The sequence below is a fragment of the Podarcis liolepis genome (genome assembly GCF_965112155.1).
Source record: "Podarcis liolepis genome assembly, chromosome: 9".
Classification (NCBI taxonomy): Eukaryota; Metazoa; Chordata; class Lepidosauria; order Squamata; family Lacertidae; genus Podarcis; species Podarcis liolepis.
This window is the reverse complement of record NC_139564.1, coordinates 21,736,828-21,758,052: the sequence shown is the minus strand read 5'-3', so window position 1 is coordinate 21,758,052 and position 21,225 is coordinate 21,736,828. Positions and strand designations below refer to the sequence as shown.

The 21,225-nt window shown below is 43.1% G+C and overlaps 1 protein-coding gene across 1 annotated transcript in view; it reads right to left on the bottom strand.

Moving 5' to 3' along the window:
• BANK1 (B cell scaffold protein with ankyrin repeats 1) overlaps positions 1-12,980 on the bottom strand; it is a 172,802-nt gene extending 159,822 nt beyond the window's left edge. The window contains exon 1 of the mRNA XM_083459213.1: positions 12,808-12,980. Coding sequence (XP_083315339.1) covers positions 12,808-12,823 — 16 coding nt within the window. The 5' untranslated portion in view covers positions 12,824-12,980. The remainder of the gene's footprint in view (positions 1-12,807) is intronic.
• Between the last annotated feature and the right edge of the window lie 8,245 nt (positions 12,981-21,225).

The following is a 21,225-nucleotide window of genomic DNA, read 5'->3' as shown; positions in this document are numbered from 1 at the left end:
AGAAGAAAAAATTCTGACATGCTAAAGGCAGAAAGAGAGTTGCAGAGGCTAATCTTATGAAAGTGATACTGATTTAGCTCACTGCCACTATGATTGCATCCCAGCACCAATGACACACATCCATCAAGTGGGACTTGAGATTGGCCCAAACGAGGCATGTTCATCCCACAATCTGTTCTTGCATAGCTACTGCTGCTGCTGCCTTTTCTTTAACTAGTGCCCAGTGGATGGGTGAGCCAGATTAGGACCAGGGCCAATTCAAGGTGCTCACATTGATGTTTAACACCCTAAATGCCTTAGGCTTCAAATAGCTGAAAGATTGCCTCCATCCTGATTTAGGGACTCTCTTGGTAGTTCCACCACCCTCAAAAGAGAAACGAATTGCAATTCAGGAGAAGGCTTTCTCTGTGGCAGCTGCTAAAGTGTGGAAATCCCAAACAGGGACACTCAGCACTGTCATTGCTCAACTTCTGGTGTATGCTAACAACGTCTCTCGACCACGGCCTATGAAAGTTAAGGTCAAATATTAGGTCAGATGAAGTCCAAAGCTGTGTGTATGAACACATATAGGCAAACCGTCTCATTCAAGTAGCAGCAGAGCAGTAAAGAATAGCCAGTAGCAGGGAAGCAGTCCACAGTTTGGATGCTATTATTATTATTATTATTATTATTATTATTATTATTATTTTGAATCAATTCTTATTTGATTTTACAAGCGTAGAGTTACAATACAAAATACATATCCATATTTAGAGATTTCTCCGAATCTCTAGACTCCCCACCTTCCCCTCCCTGGGTCCTGTTATGAACCTTTTCAACTGCATATTATTTCATCATCCAAATTTTATATCTCTCCATTTTGTCCACAATATTTTCTACATTGCAAGTGTTATTACAATCCTGCTAATGTTTTCATCTGCTTACAGTGGTCTCTCAAGTAAATTATAAATTTTCCCCACTCTTTATTGAAGTGTCGGTCTTCTTCGTTCCTGAGTTTTCCCGCACAGTTGGGATGCTTTAAATGAGCATAGCAAAGCACAAATACAAATGATATAACCACTCATGTACCCCTACTACCCAGTGGCTGTCAATCTCTGCTTCTTCCTTAGTCTCTGTGTTTCCCCTTGTAGGACTTAGCAGGGAGGAAGGGGACAAAACTTGAATTAATTGGTTCTGCCTGTCACTGGCTCTGGCTTCACCTGCTACTGGTTTCCCTGCATTCCACCTCTATAGTCCCAATGGGCACCAGCCACCATTGCTACTACTACCAATGTAGTGCCCTTTCTGTATATGCAGTTCAGGGAAAAACAAAACTAACGCCATTGGGCATCCAGGGATATTTCAGACCAGTATTACATTTATTTTGGTTTGCTAAGTGTGGCTCATCAGTACAATTGTATACTGGAATATATTTTTGGCTGTATGTAAAAGAACTTGCCTAAGATGTCAGAGCAGAATCTGGATGGAAGCAGAGTGGCTCAGTCACTGAGATATATACAGTCAGTGGAAAGAAAGGGAAGAGAAACTGGTAACTTCTAGATAGTAAATTCTGGATTGTAAGATACTAAGTGGTTTATTCCTTTTGGCCACAGTGATACAACTGCTTGGCAGGGGGTTGGACTCGATGGCCCTTGTGGTCTCTTCCAACTCTATGATTCTATGAACTGACGTTAGCATAGGCTGTTGTTGCAAACTTTAGTTCCTAGACCTGTTCCAAGTAATGCTCATCTTCTGATTGATTTTAATTGTCTTAACAGGAAACACTATACTTTTGGTTTATCTTTGTTGGGTTCTACTTGTTTTCTGGCTTCTGCTTGAATCATGAAAGTTACTGGGAAATGCTGATAATGAACTTGCCACCAGTCACAATTTTTTCAGGTAAGAAAGTATCTTTGTTTATGCTTTGGTATCCTTCCTGGCTTGCTTTTGTCATTTTCTCATCTTGAGTGAAAACCACCTCTACCAATATAAATTCTTGTCATTGCCCAGTGATGCATCTGAGCAGTGTTCCTGGGCTATAATTTATCTATGTTGTTCCACATTTGTAAATACTTTTGAAGGGACTTCAGCCACATCTTGTAAATGCAAAATGTAAATGCAAAGCATGAGTAGCCCCAGTACAGAAACTCACTGGTGTGACACATTATGCAACATGCATACAACCCTATCACTATGGCTTCCGGGAATTTATTGTCTCGAGGGTGAAGTAGATGGAAAAGATTGGATGATTGATTTATACTATAGTTAGTGTGAAAAATCAGCAATAAATGAAGCAAATGCATAAACATATCTAAACTCTACTGAATGTACTCTTAGCAGAAAAGAATATTATTTAAAAGCTAACATATATAGCAGCTGCCTTGAATGCTTCCACAGAAAATATATTGCCCCCACTTCAGTCATTTCGAGTTGCAGCTGATGAAGTCTAGTAAAAATTAGATTCAGTCTTTCTAAAATTGGTTAATCTTGATCTGTGAACAGAACTGGTTGAAAGCCTTCAGCAATAAGATTACAAAGCTACAAATGCAGAAAGCAAGTATGAAATTTAACTGGAGTTTTTTTATTAGAGACAGTGGGCCAGAACCTCGGTTTCAGTAAATCAGCAAACAAACAAACATTTGTTATAATTATCGTTTCCACCAACTGAACCACTGACACAACTTTTATTTTTCTGTCATGAAAGCTTGAAACCAAGACAAATTTTCTGAAAGCAGCTACAAGAGAACAATTCAAACTCTGATACTTAGAGATAGCATTGGAAGCCCTATTTTCTTTGAGACTTCTTTTGGTTTCTTTTATTGGTTGTGTCTTAATTTTAAACAGCTAGCTTCTTTTTTATTACATAATTATCACTTGGGGGGCAAATGATTAGTCTGGTTTTAGAGATGAAATTGTGAACAACTTAGGGATTGAATCTGACTATCCCAATCCATTTCCGCCACGACAACAAGTCATTAAGAGTTTAACAGACCAAGAGTTGCTCCTTGGCAAACACTGTAGCAGTTGGTTAATTAAAATCCTCTTTACGTATCATACCCTCCAACATTTCTCCAATGAAAATAGGGACATCCCTTTCCATAATGATAATTTCACTATTTATACCTCACATGCATCTTACTGCAAACTAAATATGACATAATAGGCATCACTGAGACCTGGTGGGATAAGTCCCATGATTGGAATGTAATAATGGGGGGATACAATCTATTTCAGAGAAACAGACCAGACAAGAAAGGAGGAGGAGTGGCGTTATATGTCAGGGATGTGTATACCTGTGAAGAGATCCAAGATTTAGAACCTCAAAGCCAAAGTGAGAGCATTTGGGTCAAAATTAAGGGAGAGAAGAATAACAGAGACCTCATTGTGGGAGTTTACTATAGATCCCCAAGCCAAACGGAGGACATAGATGATGCCTTCCTGGAACAGATGGCCAAGCATGCAAAAGGAAGGGAGATAGTAGTAATGGGGGACTTCAATTACCCGGATATTTGTTGGACGTCAAACTCAGCCAAGAGCATAAGGTCAAACAGATTCCTCACTGGCCTTGCAGACAACTTCATTGTCCAGAAAGTGGGAGAAGCAACAAGAGGAACAGCCATTTTAGATCTGGTCCTAACCAATGTTGATGACCTGGTTAGTGGGGTAGATGTGGAAGGATCATTAGGCGCGAGTGATCATGCTCTTCTGAAGTTTACTATACAGCGGAAAGGAGCAGCCAAGCATACTAGGACTCAATTTCTTGACTTTAAGAAAGCCGACTTCATAAAACTTAGGGAAGTGCTGGGTGAGATCCCATGGACAGCAATACTAAAAGGAAAGGGAGTTCATGATGGCTGGGAGTTTGTTAAGAGGGAGATAGTAAAAGCACAACGTCAGGCAATACCAATGAGACGGAAACATGGAAGGTGCCTAAAGAAGCCAGGGTGGCTATCTAAAGAACTTTTAACTGAATTAAGATTAAAAAAGGATGTGTACAAAAAATGGAAAAGGGGGGAAACCACCAAAGAGGAATTCAAACAAATAGCCAGCACGTGTAGACACAAAGTCAGAAAAGCTAAAGCACAGAATGAACTCAGGCTTGCTAGAGAGGTTAAAAGCAACAAAAAAGGCTTTTATGGGTATGTTCGTAGCAAAAGGAAGAACAAAGAAACAGTGGGGTCACTCAGAGGAGAAGATGGTGAAATGCAAACAGGGGACACAGAAAGGGCTGAACTCCTCAATGCCTTCTTTGCCTCAGTCTTCTCCGATAAAGAAAACAATGCCCGACCTGAAGAATTTGGAGCAAATGATTCAGCAAAGCAAACACAGCCCAGAATAACTAAGGAGATAGTACAAGAATATTTGGCTAGTTTAGATGTATTCAAGTCTCCAGGGCCAGATGAACTGCATCCAAGAGTATTAAAAGAACTGGCAGATGTGATCTCAGAACCACTGGCAGTCATCTTTGAGAATTCCTGGAGAACAGGCGAAGTCCCGGCAGACTGGAGGAGGGCAAATGTTGTCCCTATTTTCAAAAAGGGGAAAAGAGAGGACCCAAATAATTACCGCCCAGTGAGTCTGACATCAATAGCAGGGAAGATTCTGGAGCAGATCATTAAGCAAACAGTCTGTGAGCACCTAGAAAGGAACGCTGTGATCACCAATAGTCAGCATGGATTTCTGAAAAATAAGTCATGTCAGACTAACCTGATCTCATTTTTTGACAGAATTACAAGCCTGGTAGATGAAGGGAACGCAGTGGATGTAGCCTACCTTGATTTCAGCAAGGCATTTGACAAGGTGCCCCATGATATTCTTGTAAAGAAGCTGGTAAAATGCGGTCTTGACTATGCTACCACTCAGTGGATTTGTAACTGGCTGACTGACCGAACCCAAAGGGTGCTCATCAATGGTTCCTCTTCATCCTGGAGAAGAGTGACTAGTGGGGTGCCACAGGGTTCTGTCTTGGGCCCGGTCTTATTCAACATCTTTATCAACGACTTGGATGATGGACTCAAGGGCATCCTGATCAAATTTGCAGATCACACCAAACTGGGAGGGGTGGCTAACACCCCAGAGGACAGGATCACACTTCAAAACGACCTTGATATATTTGAACATGCCTATCATATCACCCCTTAACCTCCTCTTCTCCAGGCTAAACATGCCCAGCTCCCTTGACAACCATATGTCAGGAGTGCTCTGATGGTGTTTCCTGCTTGGCAGGGGGTTGGACTCGATGGCCCTTGTGGTCTCTTCCAACTCTATGATTCTATGATTCTATGATTCTACTGGGTTGCCCCAGCCATTCTGGGCAGCTTCCAACACATATAAAAACATAATTCTTATTTTATTATTTTATTATTTATACACTGCCCATCTGGCTGGGTTTCCCCAGCCACATAATAAAACATCAAACATTTTTAAAAACTTCCTTATATAGGATTGCCTTCATACAGCTCGGGGCGGGGCATATTGGATAATTCCATACACTCCAACATTTCTCCGATGAAAACAGGGACATCCTAAGGAAAAGCATGGCATTCCAGGAGCAAATCAGAAACTGGAACGGCTTCTCTAAATCGGGGATGTCCCTGGAAAACAGGGACATTTAGAGGGTCTGACATATGTGGGACTACTCTAGAGTCAGCTATTCATGCAGTGAAACCACTGGATTTTCCAAGATGAAGCACGTAGAAAGGGGATAATTGTACAATTATTGGAAGCACGACATTATAGCTTGCGAATTTTAAGGAGAATATTTGCATTTATGACTATGAACTCTAAATCTTGTCTTGTATCAGATCTTTTGTGACATCAGACTTAGGTTCTAGGAAATTACAATGAGTAAACATAATAAAAATATTTCACAATGAGCATTCTTAAGAAACTCCTATTCTCACAGAGCTACAGTTCTCTGAGTGGTTTAACAATCAATCCCTCTTCCCCGAGAGCTCTGGAAATTGTACCTCTCTAAGGTATATAGTAGTTTAATTGTATCTCAGAATACTAAACTTCTAATTTAAATGATTTTTTTGATGAAGAGATCAATTTTAGAATGCTATTTGATAACTAATGTTGTTTCTCGTGTGCATTATTGAGGTCATTCTCTGGAACTCAGCCATATAATGAACATATCTATTCATTACACCCAGACAGGTAATCTACAGAAAATCAAAGCAGTAAATTGTGACTCTTAATAAGCACTGATAAAAGATTTCAAATCAGTCTGTGATCAGAGAGCTAAAGATGTTGGGGCATTTCCATCCTCAGGCGTCTCAAACAATAAATGCCTAATAGGGCTAATTTAAAAGCATGCATTGTGTTTCCTACTTCCAGTAACACAGAAAGTTGGAGGATGGCGACAGCTCTATCTCTCCCCTCCCCCACACACCAACCCACAGGAATTGACCTTCCTTTTGAGGTTAGAATGACACAGAACACAGAAGTCCTAAGATAAAATGTACAGTGTTTGAAGTAAAGTAAGAATTTCTCACACATTTCCATATTCTTTCCGTTACTAATGGCACGACAGTTTTGAAGCTGGGTTTATTATTCTCCCGAGACAGCATAATTTTATTTTGTTTTATTGTATTATTATTTTATTTTCTAATTCACAACTTTTTAAAAAGAAAAATCACTTGCGCCTTGCATGATACAGTAAACACTGCAGACTTCAAATGGTAAATCTGAAAGGAACCCTCTTCAGAACTTTGAACAGATACAGGTTTAAGTCAGTGACTTCCATTCAGATAACTAGGGCAGTTTCTGCAGACACTGGAGTGTGCATCTGATCTCCAGTACTACATAGAAATGGCTGAGTTCATACAGTTGAGTTTTAGGTCCTGTTTCCACATAGCTGTTTCCAGTGCCTGCGTAATTCTTGGAATCTGGTCAAAGCAAGTGTGTAAATAGCATATGTTTCATGCTAACTCCAGTTTTAAATAGAGCCAGAACGGAGAATACATCTCATTTCTGGTCCACTTGGTGGAGTGGAGAAAGGTGTACATAGCCCATCCAATGGGCCATGTCTGGTCACCACCCCCAGGTGTACCAGTGGGAATGGAATGTCTGAATCACCTAGGATTCACATAGGAATCACCTAGGAGAAAATGGCTGCTTGTAAATCAGCCGTGAGATTTTCATCTCTGTGTTGGCACAGTGCAGGTGGCATTTGAACACTCCATTTCCATGTTTGGAAATGCAAAGGCATTGTTGGTGCATTGGGTGAAAAGGGAGGAATAGTGTGTGCTCACTCCCTTTCACACAATGGGCCAGATTGCAGGGAAAGCGCAGCCCACACCTTGCATACACCTTGCTAAAGGTCTAATGTTACTTCTGTATTATGCAAGTACACAATGAGGATGAGCCAAGGTTTCTAGCTGTACCCAGACCAGAATGGGAGCAACAATGGAGCTATGCAGCTACATGAATGGGAGAGGCTTTACACAGAGAATGAGACTGAGCAGCCATAGCCCTCTAGACATTTTTTTTTACTACAACTTCCATCAGCCTCATCAGTGGATAGGGATGATGGGAATCGTAGTCCAACAATGTCTGGAGGGTCACAGTTCTCCATTTATGCAGCATTCCAAAAGTTAGCCCCCTGAGTGATTTCCTATCCCTGATTGAGGGCATGCTAAACACTGTGGGTTAAACCACAGAGCCTAGAAATTTGCCAATCAGAAGGTTGGCGGTTCGAATCCCCGAGATGGGGTGAGCTCCCGTTGCTCAGTCCCAGCTCCTGCCAACCTAGCAGTTCGAAAGCACGTCAAAGTGCAAGTAGATAAATAGGTACCGCTCTGGCGGGAAGGTCTCAGGTTCCGTGTGCTGCTCTGGTTCGCCAGAAGTGGCTTAGTCATGCAGGCCACACGACCCGGAAGCTGTACGCTGGCTCCCTCGGCCAATAAAGCGAGATGAGTGCCGCAACCCCACAGCCAGCCACAACTGGACCTAATAGTCAGGGGTCCCTTTACCTTTACCTTTAAACACTCTGGACTTCTGTTCCAAGATGCAGATTAAAACAGTTAAGCATCAGAATTTTAATTACCGACTTTTTAAAATTGTGACTATGTTTCTAGATTGAAAAACAATGCAAAACAAGGTAAGTCTGATGTCTGGCTGTTGTGATTATGACATTTATCTTCATGAAGGTGGTGAGAAGCAGTAACTCAAGTGTGGCATAACCATTAGTGAAGTATTCTGTCATTGCCTCTCATGTGCACTGAAGATGGATGTCATAAAAGATGAGTCATTATGTATGCTTTGGATTTATTTACAGAGCACATTCAGTTGTACCAAAATTACAGAGACAATTGAAAGAACTAGGACTTGCTATTGAGTAGGCAATCCATGTATAGGATTGCACTGTTAGGCTACAATCCTATACTCCAGGCATGGGCAGACTTCAGGCTTTCGGGATCTCCTTTGCTTATTTACTAGGTCCCTGGGGGTCCATGTACCACAGAGCCAAGTGCAAAATAGCCCTATGGCTGAACCACTAATGTTTCCAAACCAGATGCCCTCAACTAGGGATGGTGGTGAGGATTTGATTCACTTCACAGTTGAAAGTGAATTTATAAAATCCGCATTTTTTGAAACATGGCTGTCTTTCAAAATTCATACATCCAAATTTAGCAGTGTGGTTCTCCAGCCAAGTAAGGTATACTAAAACTTCTGCAGATTTCGTGTACCAAAACAGATATACTATAATATGCTATAATAATGCATATATTAGTGAAAATAACAAAACTGCATTATATTAGGGAAAATATAAAAAGCTATATTGTGTATAGCAGGAGAAATAACAAAATGCATGTAGCAGGAGAAATTCACTCAAAAATATTGACAAATTTTCACAAGGACTTTGTAAATAAATAAATAAATTGCAAACTGATGTGGAGGACTGAATAATATAAGGTTGAAAAAATAAGGAACTGAGAGAAAATGAAATCAACATTTTCATCCATCCTAAGCCTTGCCATTGTCTTTGTGAATTGTCTTTACACCTGCATAAAATAAATATGCAGAGTATGGGACTGTGTGTTACTTATCCTTAGGAAAGCTATCAGTACAGGTTATCTTACATTTGACACGTTCTCATAATTGCAACGTGTAATAAAAAAATACTGGATGAAATTTGCTCCAGCAACTTTGCTCCAGTCTAGAGAGAGGCCATTGTTATGGAAATGGAAAATGATGTCATGGGGACATCATTGTCATGTAGGGGGGGTTTCAGATGCTTCCCCAAAGAGGGGCTCATGGTACTACACGGCCCTGCCAGTGTCACATTTAGCATGCATCAGAAGGAGCTCTATGCATGTTTTGATACATTAGGACAGATCTTAGATTTCTTATGGGCAAGAATTCTACAAACACACGTTGGAACACCCCTACACAGAGTCCCTCCTCACATGTGCCAAATGTGTGGCAAGAAGAGGATGACCATAGCACCTGGAGGGACAGGCTTAGCTTGTGCAATCCCATGAGCCCTTGCATGCATTTCTTGAAGGTATTGAGAACTTATCTGAATATATTGCTTCTGATTAACGGACAGCGTTTCCCAGGTTTTCGAAGCGCTCAAAAATCCTCAAAAGCTATGAACAGAAATGAGTGTCCCCATTCAAATCATAGGCAATGGGGCCTTTCCCACACAGTTTTTTAAGAGACATTGTCGCAGCCTTAGAAGTACCGTAAGTGAGAAAGGCAACTGTGTTTTGCATTCATGTGGTGATTGCCTATTTCGAGTCTGGTGGCTGGACTGGACAGACTCAGCCCGGGGACAAATAACTCATTCTTCTGCACTATAAATGTGCAATAATACTCACTTTAGGTTAAAGTCACACTGTTATTCATTAATGCCAGTTACATTCATTTAGTTTAAGGAAACATTATAGCCATTTGTCCTTAGAGACTGCCTACTTAATGAAAGTATTCTCTTTTAAAAGCCTTCTGTTATAACTCTTTTGCTGAAAGGTTAATTCTGATGACTTCACTCCAGATAACTTTCAAGGATCCCTGTTGATAAAGGAGCCAAAGAGCCAAATTCTTGGGACAATGGCCTGGCACAAAGCCAAGGACAACGTTGCCTGCCCATTCTGAGGCTTATGGAGGGGGTTTTAAAGTTAAATGTCTGAAGCATGATCAGTAAATAACTCCAATTAAAAGCCAAGGAATGTATATCTCCAATTTAAAGGGGGTGCTCGAGGGACAGTCAAAAAGCATAGGGCAAGCATGTCACTTTCACATTTCAAAAAGTTGCCCTTGAGCTTCATTCGAGAGCCCTTAAAATGTGATCCTAGCCTCTTTAGTTCTTGAAGAAGAGTGCACTGGGCACAGAACAGCAAGGAGACCTGCCAGTGAGCAACTTGCTCTGGTAATGCTTCAGGACCAGACTAAAGTCTTTGATGCTTTGACATTGAGAACCTGCTCTCAGGCTCCACCTCTTTCAAAAAGTGGCAAGCCCAGCAGTGGAGGAAGCCTTTTGGGCACCTGGGGCAGCTTGCCCAGGGGTGGGGTGTGGCACCCATAGGGATGCCATGGCCTGTGCCTTTCCTTTGGGTTCCCCCCCTGTGCCATCCCTATGGGCACCCTTAGGGAGGGACAGGATGGGGTGTGCTGTGGGGCCTCAACCGCCCTACAGCTGGGGGGGGGGAGCAGCCAGCGGACAGTGCAGAGCCTGTGGGTTCTAAGATGTGTGGCTCGTGTGTGCTACAGGCCCTGCAATCAGTGCCACCGGCCATTTTGTCACCCTCTGTCAGGGTGGCACCTGGGGCGAACCGCACCCCCGTGCCCCCTTCCTACACCCCTGGGCAGGCCTCTGCCTTGGAGCCTAATGCTCTGTCGTCTCTCCAGGAGCCCAATTGACAACTGGAATCTGGATCTTATTGACTGCCTGGGCTGAACCTGCAGGCTACCGGATATTGAACAGAATTGCTAATTACAGAACGATGGAGATTCTTTTTCTATGGAGAATATCCAAATAATTGGCCTGCGCCACATGACTCAGTTTTTAAAATATCACACTTGTACAGCAGAAGAGCTGCTTATGGGAAAGCAGTTCCCTTGTGGCTACAGTGTCACTGAAAATGCACATCACATGAACATTTTTGAAACTGAAAGGATTCACATTTAGTAAGAATGCAAATTACTACGTCCTGAATTGTGGTTTTGAAAATGTGGAACACTGTGATCATTGTACTTTGGGGTGCTTGTACGCAAGACTGCCTTGCAATGTTGATTGCAAGAGATGACTTACTGCTAACAACCTAGCACAGTCTTATGCAGGGGTGGGGTCTCTTTTGCCTTAGGTTTTTCAAAAACCCTGGGAAAGGAGGATCTATTTTGCTGTTGCCTCAACCTCTATGGAAGCCTTCAGCAAAAACTTGGTGCCCGCTAGAAGTTTTGGACGGCGACTCCCATCTGCTATGCTGGCTAGGGTTCATGGGAGTTGTAGTCAAAAATATCTAGAGGAGACCAGTTTGTGAAGACTGCTCTGTGGTGCACAGAGAGCACTAAATAGTGAATAGTTCTGACAGGATCGATTTTGCCTTAGTGTCTGAGGAGCCAGCAAATCAGCCAAATCCCAGCTTAACATCAGCACCTTAATCATCTCTGTCCAATTAACTTCCAGTCATTATTGTACTCATAGTGTCAAGAAAGTGGAAAATATTTGTACTCTGAATTGACTGGCGATGGGTGAATCTGTTTCCTACCTGTGCCATTTTCAAAATTTCCACCCATCTTTCCATTCCTTCCATATCCACAACAATCTGGCATTTTGAAAAAGAACTCAAAATACCTTTTTTAAGTGTGTTTTAATATGTATTTAAGTGTGTGTGTGTGTGTGTGTTTTCTCTTAAGAATACATTTTTAAATACATATGTTTAAACTGCCAAGAAAATGTGCAAACCAGAAAAGGACTACAGTATTGGAAAATATCTGGCAGAGATTATTATCTCTTGGCATCACATCTGTCCCCTTTTTGTCCTTTCTCTTCCAACTTCCGTCTTTAATGTCATTGTCACCAGTGCATTTTCTTTCGAGGACCACTATGAGATTGGAGTGATGGATGGAGGGTCAGTGATTTATTTATTTCCCAACTCCACCTTGACACCTCTTGTATTTCTAGGTTGGGCACATGCAGTAGGGGCAGCTGGTAACTCTCAGGAAGCCAAATTATACCTCCAAACAGCATTAATCTAATGCCTTTATCTCCATCACTATTTTCCTTACTGGAAAGTCCAGAGGAGCATCGTCTCCCCGCACCCCACCCCACCATGGAGTGAGGTTCAGGTACTTAGGGATAGAGGAGAAATTTGATTAAGTTCACATTTAAAGGGGAACTTAGTTCACACTTTCTGAAACAAGATGCCAACCAAACACTGCCATGCTTTGAAATTTGCATTGCTGTTCCCCAGCCACATAATGTGTACAAAAATGCATAAATGCATAAAACTAGTTTAAAGAGTGCATATAAATGCATACATTAGTAGAACTAACATTTAAAAATGCTTTATATCAGGTGAAATTGTGTATGTGTTGATTGGAAGAAATTCACACAAAAATGCTGGTGAATTTTCATAAGCAAAATTCACAAATTGCTGCATAAATGTAGATAACTGAATCTGAGATTGAGAAAATGAGAAATGGAGGGAACAGAAATTGATAAATATATCTATTCCTGGAAACCATGAAGAATAATACTATCTGAAAAAGATTTGATTGGAAGCAAGTACCACTGAATTCAATGGGATGTACTTCCTAGTAAACATTGCCTCCCCTCCATCTCAATTCATAGACTTATATTGCACTAGCAGCAGCACCCACCTGAATTGGCAGCCATTGTTGTCCCCTTGGTGGATGAGACCTTATCCCTCCCTCTTTGAAGAGCAGGTGGAGGCAGAAGCAGACCCAGAGCAGCTCTGCCAAAGAAGATGCCTGGAAAGGCTTGCTATGAAGTTTCTCCACTAAGTATAGGGTACAGAAGCTGAACTGATGCAACTCCTATCACCGGCACTTCACTTCCTCACAGTCTGCCCCCGGCTTGACTCCTCAAGGGGAAGTTTGCTTCACTGCAGAAGTGAAATAACTCTCCAGAGAGGTTTGCTGGGCTTCCTCCCAACGCCCATATCAAGGATGTACAAATGTGTATATTTGTGATAACCATCATTGCTGGCAGTTGGATGGCACATTGTACGCCTCTTTCCAGCAAATCCTACGGCCAAGTTGGTGCAAAGCATATTGCTCTGCTTTCCTTTGGACCACTTCAAAGAGACCGAGAGGGGGGTCTTGTTGCCCAGGACCTCCACACACACAGGCTTGCACCCCAAGAAGGTCACTTTGGTGCTGTTAACACAGCGGTTTGACTTCACCCCTGGAGTCGCCCTCCATTGTCTCTCGAGACAGATAGGCAGATGCCAACAACAACTTCCATCAGCCCCAGTCAGCATGGCTAGTGCTCAGGGATGATGGAAGCTGTAGACCAAAACATCTACAGGGCACAAGGTTGGTGAAGGCTAATGTGATCATCATCTAGGTTACAGGTTACAGGTTTCATTAATCCCAGAAATTCAACATGTTACATTATTCAAAACGTTTTAAAGAGCACAAAGACTGAATGGGACTCTGGACGTCTTCCCTCCTGTAGAAAAGGATCTTTATCTCAGCCATGCAATTTTAATGCTCTGCCTTAGAAGGTATTCAAAATCATAATGATTTAGCACCTCCAGGCTATTATGCCTTATATTAATTCACTATGTTGAAATGGGAATAGAGGAGATATACACTTAAGAAATCTGCTACTAGGAAGCATATTGTTTCTGTATTGGGGAAGGGCCCTGGATCACTGGTAGCGCATCTGCTTTTTTTATCTAGGTTCAATCCCTATTATCTCCAGGTAGGGATGGAAATGGGCTGAAAACCTAAAAGAGCCACTACCAGGCATTATCAGCAATGGGTTAAAGATGCACTGTGTGAGGAGACATCAGGCAATGGACTACTGCAGCTCTTGCTCTTACATATATATACATGAAGCAAGACCTCCTCCTTACATTTTATATGTGCTAAGAATTAAGTGGTTTCATTAAGAAAGGATCTGAGAATAAAACTGCTGCCAATATCAGAATGCCCATTGTACAAAACTATAGTACAATTGCCCTTGGAATATTATGTCCAGTGCGATGTGTGAATGATGCCAACTGCCAGGCAGACTGTATGTAGGTAGGTACTGACTGCATGATTGGAGACCCTGAAGTTTTAGGCCTTTGGGTTTGCAGCTGAATTGATCCAATTTTACAGCCAACTGTGCCTCTATAAAGGTAAAGGGACCCCTGACCATTAGGTCCAGTCGTGACCGACTCTGGGGTTGCGGCGCTCATCTCGCTTTATTGGCCGAGGGAGCCGGCGTACAGCTTCCGGGTCATGTGGCCAGCATAACTAAGCTGCTTCTGGCGAACCAGAGCAGTGCACAGAAACGCCGTTTACCTTCCCGCCAGAGAGGTACCTATTTATCTACTTGCACTTTGACGTGCTTTCGAACTGCTAGGTTGGCAGGAGCAGGGACCGAGCAATGGGAGCTCACCCCGTTGCGGGGATTCGAACCGCCAACCTTCTGATCGGCAAGTCCTGGGCTCTGTGGTTTAACCCATATAGCCCAGTCCTAAATGTCACTTAGCAGTAAGTCCCACTGAGTTCAGCCGGCCTTGCTTCCTTTTAAGCAGGGAACCTTTGATGCTCCAGCTGTTGCTGAACTACAATTACCACAATCCCAGGCCATTTGGCCATGCTTGTTGGGTTGATTGGAGGGCAAAAGATTCCGAACACCTTCTCAGGATTGCATATTTGTTCTCTCAATTTGATTTAGGTTTTGTTTTTCCCATTCCACCAGGGAATGGAGCTAAAAATCAACCGTTGAAAAAGTACGGAGCAACTGCGCAGGGAGTGGGGAATGCTAAATAATTAGTTAGAGGCAAGCTAGGTATATAAGGAATAGATCACACCAGACAGACAAAAGAGTTTCTTTCAGTAGAATTATGATAGAATTAGAAGATGACAGGAATCCACTGCATATAATAATTAGATTGTTACATAACATGGTTATCAACTCTATAGTTCATTCCTTGAAGCCTAGTTCAGTTCCTCTCTTCTTATGATCATGTGATTCCCTTTCCACACAAATAGGCATTTCAGACTTGGGCTGAATATTTGGAAAACTAGCAAAGCAGGGTGCTACCCGCTATTATTGTTTTTGTTATGAGGGCTATTGTGAGGATTAATGGGTGCTCCCTGATGAGAGCAGGGAACTCCAAGGTCATGTGATCTTTCCAAGCAGTGGATGGTGTGGTCAGGTGTTGCCACTCACCTGACCTTCATCCGGCTGACTCATTGCACCAAAGCAGGTTGGAGAAAGGTATGGTGGTGGACATGGTACAATCGTAATGGCAGGAGCAGCGTGGTGTAGTGGTTAAGAGCGGTAGTCTCGTAATCTGGGGAACCGGGTTCGTGTCTCCGCTCCTCCACATGCAGCTGCTGGGTGACCTTGGGCCAGTCACACTTCTTTGAAGTCTCTCAGCCCCACTCACCTTACAGAGTGTTTGTTGTGGGGGAGGAAGGGAAAGGAGAATGTTAGCCGCTTTGAGACTCCTTAAAGGGAGTGAAAGGCGGGATATCAAATCCAAACTACTACTACTACTACTACTACTACTCTTCTTCTTCTTCTTCTTCTTCTTCTTCTTCTTCTTCTTCTTCTTCTTCTTCTTCTTCGCAGTCTGCTGACTGCGCTGCCACTGCACCAGTGGCGTAGCGTGGGGGGTGCCAGGGGTGCCAGCCGCACCGGGCGCAACATGGGCAGGGGGCGCGCTCGCACTAGCAGCTCTCTGCCCCTACTAAAATCCACGGCTTGGCGAGGAGGTCGCGGAAGGGGGAGAGCGAAGCCTTCTGCCGCGGGCAAAAAAAGGAGAGGAAGCCGGGCGGGCGGGCGGGCTGGCTGGCTGGCGGGGGTCTGGCTGCGCCTGCTGCTGCCTTTGCCGCTGCTGCCGGGGCTTTGACAGCTTGGCGAAGCGGAGGGAGAGGAGCTTTATGGTAATTGCGGCTCTCTCTCCACTGGCCGCCTGGGTAGTGAGCCGAGCCGAGCAGGGAGTCTGGCGAGGGGGCGGGAAGAGACTTTTCCACCTCGCCTGGTCAAAAAGGAGAGCGGAGTCTCCTCAGGGCACCCTCAGGCAGGGCAAGGCAAGCAGAGCGAGGAGGAGAGAGAGGGGAAGTGGGGGGGGGGAGCAGCCAGGAAACGCTGCGGTAAGGAATGAAAAGAGGCAGCTCCAGGAGAGCGCGGGGGAAAGAGAAGCCTCGCTGCTGCTGCTTGGGAGGGTAAATTACTGTACTTGCCTTGCCCCGGGTTAGGGGGCGGCGGGCGCAAATTAATTGCCTTGCCCCGGGTTAGGGGGCGCAAATTACTTGCCTTGCCCCGGGTGCTGATAACCCACGCTACGCCGCTGCACTGCACTCCTCCTTTCTGCCCCAGTATGAAGCAGCAACTCGGCCAGGTGGAGGCCAGGTGGGCAGCGTAACCACACCACGCCATCCCCTGCTGATTCTACCACACCTTTTGGTGTGAACTTAAGTTAGGGAGAGAGCAGCAGAAGTGAGAGGGAAGAGCTACCTATAAAATAGATGCGGGCATATTGGGTGGGTGGGGTTGGTTGAATTGGCTGCATTCCAGCATTTTTGTTTGCCATTAGCTGCCAGGGCCAAACTGAGAGCTGCTGCTGCTGCTGCTTAGCACAAAACATTTCTGCATGGAAGACACAAATAGAAAGCCACATGTAGATCACCATGAATTAAGATCCTTCCAGGGTATAATTCACTGTGCTTGCAGAGTGGCACATGTGCCAGTAATAGTTGCTGCCAGTTAAACCTTTTTGACCACCATATACAAAATGTAGCAAATTATTCTGCTTGCTGTCAGGACAAGCTCTGGTCAAGTTGGTGGGGAGGGGAGTGAAGGGGAGCCAAGGAGGATGAGATCTTGGTCGCAAAATAGTTTCCTGGTTGCTTATAGCAGTATGCAGGCTTGACCTTAGAAGCAGTCAGGAGGATATACTGTATATTGCATGACCCACTCTGACCTATTGCTGCTGAAAAGGTTGTTTGCTGTTCTGGCTGGGTTTTTTGAGGTTCTCTCTTTGGGCCACAGATTAAATCCTGCCTGTGATCTCCCATGTTAAGAACCCCAGCCTATTCCTCAAGCTTCATGCTTCTTCATACCCATCCATCCTACCAAGGCATTACACTAATTAGTCCTAATTAGTCCATGTGATGGCCTATATGCCATCAGCAAGCATGGCACTTTGCAGAAATAGAGAGCCACCAACAAAACATGACTTTGGGGCAATTCAAGGATTCCAAAACAAGATTAAAAATAGACTGTGAGAAAATTTAAGTAAGCAAACCAACCTCTTGTTTTTATCTCTTCTGCACTGAGGATGTGGAAAAGTAAGGAAATGTTGCAATCTTCCTTTAGAGAGTTGCCATAAATAAATATTTCTGTGGTCTCTTCTGACCTTAAATACATACATAGCATAAGTGACATGCTTGAGAGCCCAATAATCTTGTACAGCTCGCACAGCAAAAACATATATCGTATTCTGTGAATGACCTTAGGGAAGGAAGCAAAGGTTATGGCAACTGGGAAGCCCTCATCAACGTGCCCAAACCTGTCATATGAGTAAAAGTCAAGATGTTGCTTTGACAGCTACATAGACTTGAAGTGGACCAGGGGAATGCGAACTATTCACTAATCAGGCAGAACAAAGAAAGATAAGACATGCTGCCTCCACTTGCAGGTAAAGCAATTGTGTCGATCCAGAATGTTAACTTTTTCTTTCTTTCATTTGGTTTGTCTGTGGCTGGCTAGAGATTGAGGGAGGTTCCTCTTAGCAAGTAAAACACTTACAGACAAAAACAGAACATGCAACTCTTATTTATCCCTGAAAATCTGTGGAAAATGCCCCATCTCCCTCTCTTGCTTAAAGTAGGGAGTACTGGGCTCCTAATTCAATGTAGATTTCACTCCCATTCTAAACAGTGGTGGTACCCACTACAACAGTAGTGTGGGAATTGATATTTTCTGTGCTTTCATCCACAATGCTGCTGAAATCTTTTTGAGAAACTATCACATAGGCATAGCCTTCCTCTACTCTTATTTTCCACGATCCTGGTTGGGTAACCACTGTGTGGGAAGAACCCAGCTGACTGGCCCCACTCACATGGTGCTACTTTTTTTTAAAGTTACTTAAAGTAACTTTAAATTTTTAAGAATGACTAACCACCCAGGAAAAGTAGTGATGGTGACACAGACATTTTCCCATGCCTCCTCTGCCAGAATGCTTCCCTCTGAGGAAGGACCCTTTCCCCTTTCTCACTCTGCCTAATTTTAGGACTGGCCTAAAGAAACAAAGGGTGTGCAGGAGAATATTTTCTGTGCTTGTGCATCAGTTTACCTCAAATAAGCAGAAGTTCCAAACACCTCAGAATACCCAAAGAAGTCAAGGAAGCTGTATCGGATGTCTTGACACTAATCTATATTTGACTCTTGAATTATTGTCAGGCCTCTTTGAACCTATTGATTCTTACATACTAATAAGCTGAAACACCTCTGCCTCCTTTCCAGCCTAATTAATGTGTGCTGCTGTTGTGGTGAGTAGGTCAGGAGACAACTGCTGTAGGCCTCGTCATGCTCTTCTTGCTGAGTGTGGGACTGCTCTGCTCTGTGTGGTGACTGACCTGCTAGCAGCACATTATGGAATCTCTCACTGTATGTGTGGCTCTCAATGGTCTTCAACTTCTGTGAAATCCTTTTACGGTACACAGTCATAACTATTTGCAAGGAAAAAGCGATGCGGAAGAAAAGAGAAGTGAGATGTCCCGCTAGGTGAGCAAATGCTGTCACTTCTTCTTTTTTGTGGTTTAGGCATTAATATTGTGAAAACATAAATGCTATCAAGTCACTTCTGCTATGGTATACAACGATATACGCTAAGGACTTACTTGCCCAGAAAAAACTAAGCTGGAGGTCTTTCAGCAGGGATGCAATATGGGGGGATATTATTGTGTTGTGCCAAGTGACCATGTTATTAACTTGGTTGCTACTAAATTGCCCTTGAAGATTGGTGGTAAGCAGCTAGCTGGTGGACATATCATATGTGGTTTTTTGGTGGGGTCTGAAAGAGTTCAGCAACTTTGAATATGTCCGGTAAAGGAGAAAGAGGTTTTGCAGCTAGATGGTGAGAAATAGCCTAAGAGACAGTCTGCGCACTGTTGCTTTTTGGGAAAGTCTGCTGCTTTTAAGACTACTTTTGTTGGCCTGGGTTTCCTGCTCACCCTGTTTACAACTTGTGTATTTCTAAATAAGCGCAGGAAGTTGCCTTGCATTGAGTCAGATAACAGGTCTTTGTAGACCAGTATTGCCTACTTTGATTCTCCAATGGCTCTCCAGGGTTGTAGATGGGAGTCTTTCCAAGGTTCCTCCATACATAGGCTGAGTCGCTGCAAAATATGTACTCTACTTCTGATCTACACTCCTTCCCTTAAAGGGTTGACATTGTACATGACATTAGTAATGTAGTTCTATCCTTAAGTGGAGGGTCTCTCCCCCCCCCCAAATAGCTAGTTTGTCCCATTTGGATTCTCCAGGCTTTGCTGTCTGGCCCAGACCACATACTTCACTGGTCCTGCTTCACACCCAAGTGCTTTTGCCTGGCTGGAATGTGTCCTGAAACTCTAAGAATACCACTTGCTTGCCTGGATGGAGGATTGAGACGGTGAGGTAAGCATGTACACAAGCTAACCTATTGTACAAAAGCAACCTTGATCCAGTTTTTCTCCTGACCCTAACCAACCACTGCCATGTGGCCCTCAGAAGGTCACCCAGAAGGGAATTCAGCCCTTAGACCGCAAAATGTTCCCCAACCACCCCTGCTCTGATTTTTCACTCTTCTCACCTGTCTCTGCACAGCTTCTCCATGCCCCTTGTGCATTTGAAGTGAGCCTTTTGAAAGTTGTTCAGAGAGCCTTGCAAGCACAGACGGGAGATTTATCTTTTTTGGCTGCGATATACTTCTTGCTGGTTTTGTAATGCCTGTGTGGACACAACCGAGAGCTGTGAAACTTGGAGGTCAATCCGCTCTACTTTTAGGGAGCGCCTGAGATAAAACCGTAATCGGTTCCTAATTCCAAAGAATAACTTGAAATAAAAGAGAGGATTTCCCCCCCGCCTTGTCTGAATATATAATGTATGAATGACTTCTTCTGAGATACTGATATATGAATTATAGATAGCCTTTCAGATTCTACAGCTATGTATTATTAATTAAAAACTAAAGATCTTCATCTGTGCTCAAAATAAACCCAGATATCTAGGCCACTCCGGCAAATGTTATAGTGGCAAGAATGGGATGTGGGGGGGTGGGGCCGGGGTGGGGAAAGATCACTAGCTAGCCCTATTTTATGCATTACTGCTGGCGGCATTTTAGCACGAAGAGAATGTCTTGATCCCTTTGAAACAGTGAGGGACACTATGTTTTGGCTTTTCAATGAAAAGGGGCTTGTTTAAAATGCAAGCACTATTTTATTAAGTAAATAAATAAATAAATAAATGCATTAATTAAATCATTTAAAAGCCTTAAATGGTTTTAAATCTCTGATATAAAACCAAACAATTACAATGAAAATGTGACCTAAAGCTAATAACACAACAATATAAAAGCTTATAAAAAGAAATAAATCAAGGGTTTAGGGCCTAGTCTCATGGGTCAGGGATAGTCTGGCCAGGTAAGTATTTACAAGGTATCTGAAGCAATGGATTGACTGTAAAATAAATCTTTGCAAGTTATCTTTTTCCTATATGCTGCAGTCTCTCAAACTGCATCATTTAGAAAATATTCATTTAAAATGAGGTGTATTTTCTCTTTTCCTGTCCCTCTTCAAGCAGATGCAGCTTGATGGAGGGTCTCTGGGTGTCCTCTGGGTCATTTCTTATGTTTAAGAGTTTAACAGGTGAAGACTATCCAAATTGCCTGCTACTTTTAGGCAGTCAAGCTTGTGAAGTGAAATCAAAGAGCTATGTGTTGCAAAGCAAGCACACCCTGCAAACTCCAGGCAGCCACAATTTCCTTTTATGTTGTTGGGTTTTTTCCCCTAAAAAAAAATACTTCTATTAAAGATTTTCCTCCTTTACAAAAGCACATGCATTGT